This window comes from Electrona antarctica (genome assembly GCF_951216825.1).
Source record: "Electrona antarctica genome assembly, chromosome: 14".
NCBI lineage: Eukaryota > Metazoa > Chordata > Actinopteri > Myctophiformes > Myctophidae > Electrona > Electrona antarctica.
The window spans coordinates 14,902,084-14,911,311 of record NC_136795.1 but is presented as its reverse complement, the minus strand read 5'-3'; the positions used below and the strand labels follow the sequence as shown (position 1 = coordinate 14,911,311).

The 9,228-nt window shown below is 45.7% G+C and overlaps 1 protein-coding gene across 1 annotated transcript; it reads right to left on the bottom strand.

Moving 5' to 3' along the window:
* Positions 1 to 7,870: 7,870 nt before the first annotated feature.
* On the bottom strand, positions 7,871 to 9,017 carry LOC306936815 (uncharacterized protein). Its single transcript, XM_079520438.1, has 2 exons — positions 8,929 to 9,017; positions 7,871 to 8,702 (listed from the first exon to the last, which is right to left on the bottom strand). The coding sequence occupies exon 2, from the start codon at positions 8,587 to 8,589 to the stop codon at positions 7,921 to 7,923; it is 669 nt and encodes a 222-aa protein (XP_079376564.1). The 5' UTR covers positions 8,590 to 8,702; positions 8,929 to 9,017; the 3' UTR covers positions 7,871 to 7,920.
* Between the last annotated feature and the right edge of the window lie 211 nt (positions 9,018 to 9,228).

Genomic DNA, 9,228 nt, shown 5'->3' with positions numbered 1-9,228 from the left:
AACCAACACATTCAAAGGCATATCAAACCCATTAATACGTTTTCTTATCAAGTTGAAGGCATCCCGGATTTTGTTGAGGGTGGGTTGGGTGTTTCACGGTTTCTCATCAACTCCATGTTAAATCACCCAATTACCCCCCCAACGGACACTAGCCCTAACCCTAACCCTAACCCTAACCCTAACCCTAACCCTAGTTGTCTGGTACCAGATTGGTTACCATAAGGTACCAGAACAAAACAAACAAAAAAGCAGTTGAGCTGTCTGGAACCAGTGGCGCAGTGTGTTAGGATGCTGCCACATGATCGGGAGTTGGTGAGTTCAAACCCCACTCAAGTCTTTACTTATATAAGACCGATTTCAGAAGAAGAAAACCAACGACCTATCAACCAACACATTCAAAGGCATATCAATCCCATTAATACTTTTTCTTATCAAGTTGAAGACATCCCGGATTTTGTTGAGGGTGGGTTGGGTGTTTCACGGTTTCTCATCAACTCCATGTTAAATCACCCAATTACCCCCCCAACGGACACTAGCCCTAACCCTAACCCTAATCCTAACCCTAACCCTAACCCTACCCCTTACCCTAGTTGTCTGGTACCAGATTGGTTACCATAAGGTACCAGAACAAAACAAACAAAAAAGCACTTGAGCTTTCTGGAACCAGTGGCGCAGTGTGTTAGGACGCTGCCACATGATCGGGAGATGGTGAGTTCAAACCCCACTCAAGTCTTTACTTATATAAGACCGATTTCAGAAGAAGAAAACCAACGACCTATCAACCAACACATTCAAAGGCATATCAAACCCATTAATACTTTTTCTTTTCTTTTATCAAGTTGAAGGCATCCCGGATTTTGTTGAGGGTGGGTTGGGTGTTTCACGGTTTCTCATCAACTCCATGTTAAATCACCCAATTACCCCCCCAACGGAAACTAGCCCTAACCCTAACCCTAACCCTAGTTGTCTGGTACCAGATTGGTTACCATATGGTACCAGAACAAAACAAACAAAAAAGCAGTTGAGCTGTCTGGAACCAGTGGCGCAGTGTGTTAGGACGCTGCCACATGATCGAGAGATGGTGAGTTCAAACCCCACTCAAGTCTTTACTTACAAGACCGATTTCAGAAGAAGTAAACCAACTTAAAAGCTGTTGAATTGTCTGGAACCAGTGGCGCAGTTTGTTAGGACGCTGCCACATGATCGGGAGATGGTCAGTTCAAACCCCACTCAAGTCTTTACTTTCAAGACCGATTTCAGAAGCTGTGAACCAACAAAAAAGCAGTTGAATTGTCTGGAACCAGTGGCGCAGTTTGTTAGGACGCTGCCACATGATCGGGAAATGGTGAGTTCAAACCCCACTCAAGTCTTTACTTTTATAAGACCGATTTCAGAAGAAGAAAACCAACGACCTATCAACCAACACATTCAAAGGCATATCAAACCCATTAATACGTTTTCTTATCAAGTTGAAGGCATCCCGTATTTTGTTGAGGGTGGGTTGGGTGTTTCACGGTTTCTCATCAACTCCATGTTAAATCACCCAATTACCCCCCCAACGGACACTAGCCCGTTGTAATGTGTAATGTCTGGACCCAGTGGCACAGTGTGTCAGGACGCTGCCACATGATCGGGAGATGGTGAGTTCAAACCCCACTCAAGTATTTACTTTCAAGACCGATTTCAGAAGAAGAAATCCAACAAGAAAGCAATACGAATTGCCTGGACCCAGTGGCTCAGTGTGTTAGGATGCTGCCACATGATCAGGAGATGGTAGGTTCAAACCCCACTCAAGTTCAAACAAAAAAGTAAAGGTCCAGGGTGCAATCCCAACCCAGTCTTTACTGTGACACTTTGCTTTCCACACTCACATCAAGTAGCACAGAAAAGCTGTGTTGTAGTAACCATCAGTTAGCTCAGTGTGATGAGAGGCTCTCCTTGGGAGCCACAGGTCCAGGGTTCAAATCCCACATTAGGCAAAACTGTGACACTTTGCTTTGCACACTGATTTCCAGAAGGACAACTTTAAAGGAGCCCAGAAATTCAACATGATTGTGTGCCTGTAAGTGGCCCAGCGGATAAGTCAGATGATATCCGTAGTATACCTAGTAGAAGTGTGCCGGTTCAAACCCGACATACTCCTAGTAGGCGGTGATGGTTCAAATTACCGACACCTAGAGTAGGAGTGGCCCAGTGGATAAATCAGATGATATCCGTAGAATACCTAGAAGAAGTCTGCCGGTTCAAACCTGACATACTCCTAGTAGCCGGTGATGTTTCAAATCACCGACACCTAGAGTAGGAGTGGCCCAGTGGATAAATCAGATGATATCCGTAGAATATCATGTAGGTGGAGAGTGAGTCAGGTAGGAGGAGAGTAGGGGTCAGGTAGGTGGGGGGGTCAGGTAGGAGGAGAGTAGGGTGGGCAGGTAGGAGGAGAGTAGTGGGGTCAGGTAGGAGGACAGTAGGCAGAGTTCAGTCAGGGACAGTCAGTAGGGTGGGGTCAGGCAGGGGGAGAGTAGGTGGGGGGTGGGGCAGGCAAGGGGAGAGTAGGTGGGGCAGGCAGAGTAGGGGTGGCAGGCAGGGGGAGAGTAGGTAGGGGAGGGGGCAGGCAGGGGGAGAGTAGGGAGGGGAGGGAGCAGGCAGGGGTAGAGTAGATAGGGGAGGGGGCAGGCAGGGGAGAGTAGGGAGGGGAGGGGGCAGGTGCAGAGCAGGCAGAGGGGGGGTCTTCCTGATTTATTTTTTTATAATTACTAAATAATTTTAAAAAAATAAAATAAAAAAATGAAAAAATAAGAAATTTTGAAAAAAAAAATCAGGAAGACCCCCCTCTGCCTGCTCTGCACCTGCCTGCCCCCTCCCTACTCTCCCCCTGCCTGCCCCCTCCCCTCCCTACTCTCCCCCTGCCTGCCCCATCCCCTACCTACTCTCCCCCTGCCTGCCCCACCTACTCTCCCCTTGCCTGCCCCACCCCCCACCTACTCTCCCCTTGCCTGACCCCACCCTACTCTTCTCCTACCTGACCACCCCCCTACACTCCCCCTGACTGAACTCTGCCTAGTCTCCTCCTACCTGACCCCACTACTCTCCTCCTACCTGCCCACGCCACTCTCCTCCTACCTGACCCCCCCACCTACCTGACCCCTACTCTCCTCCTACCTGACTCACTCTCCACCTACATGACCCCCCCCCCCACTCTGACCTACTCTACCTGACCACCTCAACTACCCTCCCCAACCTGACCCCACTTTAGCTGAACCTTGAACTATTCTCCCCCTATCTAACCTGGTCTGCCCCTACTCTAGGTGTTGGAGATTTGAACCAGCACCATCCTACTAGTCCTATTAGGTATTCTACGGATATCATCTGATTTATCCGCTGGGCCACGCCTACTCTAGGTGTTGGTGATTTGAACGAGCACCACCCTACTAGATATTCTACAGTTATCATCTGATTTATCCGCTGGGCCACGCCTACTCTAGGTGTTGGTGATTTGAACCAGCACCTTCCTACTAGGTATTCTACAGATATTATTTGATTTATCCACTGGGCCATGCCTACTCTAGGTGTTGGTGATTTGAACCAGCAGCATCCTATGTCAGGTTTGAACCGGCACACTTCTACTAGGTATTCTACGGATATCATCTGATTTATCCACTGGGCCACTCCTACTCTGGGTGTCGGTGATTTGAACCATCACCGCCTACTAGGAGTATGTCAGGTTTGAACCGGCACACTTCTACTAGGTATTCTACGGATATCATCTGATTTATCCACTGGGCCACTCCTACTCTAGGTGTCGGTAATTTGAACCATCACCGCCTACTAGGAGTATGTCGGGTTTGAACCGGCACACTTCTACTAGGTATACTACGGATATCATCTGACTTATCCGCTGGGCCACTTACCGGCACACAATCATGGTGAATTTCTGGGCTGCTTTAAAGTTGTCCTTCTGGAAATCAGTGTTCAAAGCAAAGTGTCACAGTTATGCCTAATGTGGGATTTGAACCCTGGACCTGTGGCTCCCAAGGACAGCCTCTCATCACACTGAGCTAACTGATGGTTACTACAACACAGCTTTTCTGTGCTACTTGATGTCAGTGTGGAAAGCAAAGTGTCACAGTAAAGACTGGGGTGGGATTGCAACCTGGACCTTTACTATTTTGTTTGAACTTGAGTGGGGTTTGAACCTACCATCTCCAGATCATGTGGCAGCGTCCTAACACACTGAGCCACTGGGTCCAGACAATTCGTACTGCTTTCTTGTTGGTTTTCTTCTTCTGAAATCGGTCTTGAAAGTAAACACTTGAGTGGGGTTTGAACTCACCATCTCCTGATCATGTGGCAGCGTCCTAACACACTGAGCCACTGGGTCCAGACAATTCATACTGCTTTCTTGTTGGATTTCTTCTTCTGAAATCGGTCTTGAAAGTAAATACTTGAGTGAGGTTTGAACTCACCATCTCCCGATCATGTAGCAGCGTCCTAACACACTGTGCCACTGGGTGCAGACATTTCACACTGCTTTTTTGTTGGTTTTCTTCTTCTGAAATCGTTCTTGAAAGTAAAGACTTTAGTGGGGTTTGAACTGACCATCTCCCGATCATGTGGCAGCGTCCTAACACACTGCGCCACTGGTTCCAGAAAAATCAACTGCTTTTTTGTTGGTTTTCTTCTTCTGAAATCGGTCTTGAAAGTAAAGACTTGAGTGGGGTTTGAACTCACCATCTCCCGATCATGTGGCAGCTTCCTAACACACTGTGCCACTGGTTCCAGACAATTCAACTGCTTTTTTGTTTGTTTTGTTCTGGTACCATATGGTAACCAATCTGGTACCAGACAACTAGGGTTAGGGTTAGGGTTAGGGTTAGGGCTAGGGTCCGTTGGGGGGGTAATTGGGTGATTTAACATGGAGTTGATGAGAAACCGTGAAACACCCAACCCACCCTCAACAAAATCCGGGATGCCTTCAACTTGATAAGAAAAAGTATTAATGGGATTGATATGCCTTTGAATGTGTTGGTTGATAGGTCGTTGGTTTTCTTCTTCTGAAATCGGTCTTATATAAGTAAAGACTTGAGTGGGGTTTGAACTCACCATCTCCCGATCATGTGGCAGCGTCCTAACAAACTGCGCCACTGGTTCCAGACAATTCAACTGCTTTTTTGTTGGTTCACTGCTTCTGAAATCGGTCTTGAAAGTAAAGACTTGAGTGGGGTTTGAACTGACCATCTCCTGATCATGTGGCAGCGTCCTAACAAACTGCGCCACTGGTTCCAGACAATTCAACAGCTTTTTTGTTGGTTTACTTCTTCTGAAATCGGTCTTGAAAGTAAAGACTTGAGTGGGGTTTGAACTCACCATCTCCCGATCATGTGGCAGCGTCCTAACACACTGCGCCACTGGTTCCAGACAGCTCAACTGCTTTTTTGTTTGTTTTGTTCTGGTACCTTATGGTAACCAATCTGGTACCAGACAACTAGGGTTAGGGTTAGGGTTAGGGTTAGGGCTAGTGTTCGTTGGGGGGGTAATTGGGTGATTTAACATGGAGTTGATGAGAAAACGTGAAACACCCAACCCACCCTCAACAAAATCCGGGATGCCTTCAACTTGATAAGAAAAAGTATTAATGGGATTGATATGCCTTTGAATGTGTTGGTTGATAGGTCGTTGGTTTTCTTCTTCTGAAATCGGTCTTATATAAGTAAAGACTTGAGTGGGGTTTGAACTCACCATCTCCCGATCATGTGGCAGCGTCCTAACAAACTGCGCCACTGGTTCCAGACAATTCAATTGCTTTTTTGTTGGTTCACTGCTTCTGAAATCGGTCTAGAAAGTAAAGACTTGAGTGGGGTTTGAACTCACCATCTCCCAATCATGTGGCTGCGTCCTAACACACTGCGCCACTGGTTCCAGACAATTCAACTGCTTTTTTGTTTGTTTTGTTCTGGTACCATATGGTAACCAATCTGGTACCAGACAACTAGGGTTATGGTTAGGGTTAGGGTTAGGGTTAGGGTTAGGTGATGGACAAGATGGAAGTGATGATGAATGATGATTTTAACTGACAAGAAAGAAAACGGGTAACAATCAGTAGTGCAAAAAACCAATAGTTTTTATGGGTAAGCCAGACAGGAGAGCATTACAATAATCAAGCCTGCTGTTTGTTTTCTTCTTCTCAAATTGGTCTTGAAAGTAAAGACTTGAGTGGGGTTTGAACTCACCATCTCCCGATCATGTGGCACTGGCAGCGTTTTAACCCACTGGGCCACTGGGTCCAGACAATTCACACTGCTTTTTTGTTGATTTTCTTCTTCTGAAATCGGTCTTGAAAGTAAAGACTTGAGTGGGGTTTGAACTCACCATCTCCCGATCATGTGGCAGCATTCTAACACACTGACCACTGGGTCCAGACAATTCACAATGCTTTTTTGTTTGTTTTCTTCTTCTGAAATCGGTCTTGAAAGTAAAAACTCAAGTGGGTTTGAACTCACCACCCACCTTTCATGAAAAAACGACATGCTATGGTTCATGGTTTTGGACAGACTATAGTCTGTCGTTTTTCATGATTTTGGAGGATTTCAAAAAAATTGATTTAAAAAATTGAAATTCAGGAAAAAACGACATGCTATAGTTCATGGTTTCGGAAGACAGACTATATAGTCTGTCGTTTTTCATGATTTGGAGGATTTCAAAATAATTAAAATCATGAAAAAACCACATAGTTCATGGTTTCGGAAGACAGACTATAGTCTGTCATTTTTCATGATTTGAGGATTTCAAAAAAATTGATTTCAAAAATTGAAATTCATGAAAAAACGACATGATATAGTTCATGGTTTCGGAAGACAGACTATATAGTCTGTCGTTTTTCATGATTTATAGGATTTCAAAATAATTAAAATCATGAAAAAACATGCTATAGTTCATGGTTTCGGAAGACAGACTATAGTCTGTCGTTTTTCATGATTTTGGAGGATTTAAAAAAAATGAATTCATGAAAAAACAACATGCTATAGTTCATGGTTTCGGAAGACGGACTATAGTCTGTCGTTTTTCATGATTTTGGAGGATTTTTTAAAAAAATGATTAAAAACAAAAAACAACATGCTATAGTTCATGGTTTCAGAAGACAGACTATAGTCTCTCATTTTTCATGATTTTGGAGGATTTCAAAAAAATTGAAAATCATGAAAAACGACATGCTATGGTTTCGGAAAATCTTTGACAATGTATGCCTACTGAAAAATATCTACACTAGTGTGCCTATTAGAGCACCAGGACCAGACTGGCTTGAAGTTTCACAGCAGTTTATTCATGTAGTTTATACAGGTGATTTGAACATGGTGAGAATGATGATGATGGACAAGATGGAAGTGATGATGAATGATAATTTTAACTGACAAGAAAGGAAATGGGTAACAATCAGTATAGTGCAAAAAAAACAACCAAAGGCATGATCAGACTTATAAGCCAAACGAAGGTACAAACTAACTTAGGCATAACAATTCAAACTATAAACAAACTTAAACAAATCAAATACTAAAAAGGACGTTCTGGTAAACAAGGAGCAAACTTACAAATAATGCATCAACATCAAACACAGGATAGCTGTGGTTTCCCCCAGCACCTCTCCAGTGAGAAAAGCAAATGTTTGTGTGGCTCCTACTAGGCTTATATAGCCCCAGGTGTACCAAATTAGTATTAGCTCCACCCACCACCAAACAAGGCAAACAAGTCAATCTGCTCTCACAGACTCACACCACCACTCTCAGCTAAAGAGTGGTGGGGCTTTCTACAGCCGCTCCATCAAATATCTACTGTATTTGATAACAAGACACAGAAAACAAACCAAAGACCAGGGGGATGGGTCCAGTCAGGGAACCGGTGTTGGTGGGGAGTTAAGGACCACGGCTGCTACAGAGGAGGTGCTGGGTGTGCCTGGATGTGCTGCAGAGATGGGGATGGCACTGGGTGCGTCTGGACATGCAGCAGCGATGGGGGTGGTGCAGGGTGCGCTCTGTCTGGGAAGGTCTCTGGAGGCACCACTAAGAGGGTACTCAGGGGAGGCGTGGTAGGAGCCTGGAAAGGAGCTGGTGGTGGACAGGGCTCTGGTTGAGCAGGCACTACTTGGAGGGGAGGCATATAGGGGCACTTGGAGTGGAGGCATGGGAATGCCTGGAGACTAACCGCTGCGTAGAGGTGACGGAGGATGCACTGGGTACGGCTTGGCTTTAAGTCGGGCTGGGGGCTGGGCCGGGTAGCGCTGGACTGGAGGCTGATGGGCTGTTGTCTGGGAGGAGGCCGGCTGCTGTGGCGAGGTGTAGGAGGAGGAGACTGGCGGCTGCTGGGAGGCACAGGAGGAGGCCGGCGGCTGCTGAAGCGAAGCGTAGGAGGCCAGCTGCTGAAGCGAAGCGTAGGAGGCCGGCTGCTGAAGCGAACCGTAGGAGGCCAGCTGCTGGGAGGCGTAGGAGGCCGGCTGCTAGGGCGAGGCCTAGGAGGAGGAGACCGGCTGGGGTGAGGTATACTGCTGGGGGGCCGGAGGCTGGGAGGTGTAGTACTGCTGGGGCCATAATCCAAACTCATATCTGATTTAAGGGGACAGCTGTGTTGAGGATCTTGATCCGGTGAATCTTGGGTAGCTCGCCAGATATGCCAATATCACTCGAATCAATCCAATCAAAGCAAAAAGACCTGACCTGTTTACAAAACAGGTCATATAATCACAAATTAGGATCACACCCTTAAAAGTTTAGAAACAAAATAAAACATTGTCTTCATCTTAGTTCAACTACATTTAGCTGGATACACAATTAAATCAAAACTGTTACCATGAAAGTTAGGCAGAGTGTAACATGGCTGCTGCTGCTGCTTCTGCATGCAGTCAGTCAGTCAGTCAGTCACAAACAGTACTGTTCAACTCACCAAGTCAGTGTTCAAAGTTCACACAATTAACAGGTTCCAGGATCAAACTTCTCAAAAAGATCAGCACTCTTCTCTCAAAAAGAGACTGGATCAATCAAAACTCTCTTTAAATGAAAACAATCTGTTCACATTCATCAAATCTTGTCTTTCCTCTCTGTTTGTCAAACTGTCTGATCAACAGGCTTCTCTCTCCTGTTCTCTCCAGAACATTCTGTGCTCTGCAGCATGCAATTAGCTGAATCACATCACCTGGGCTGGTGAATTCTCCAAAGTGCAGTTTATTAATTGAGAGACCTGATT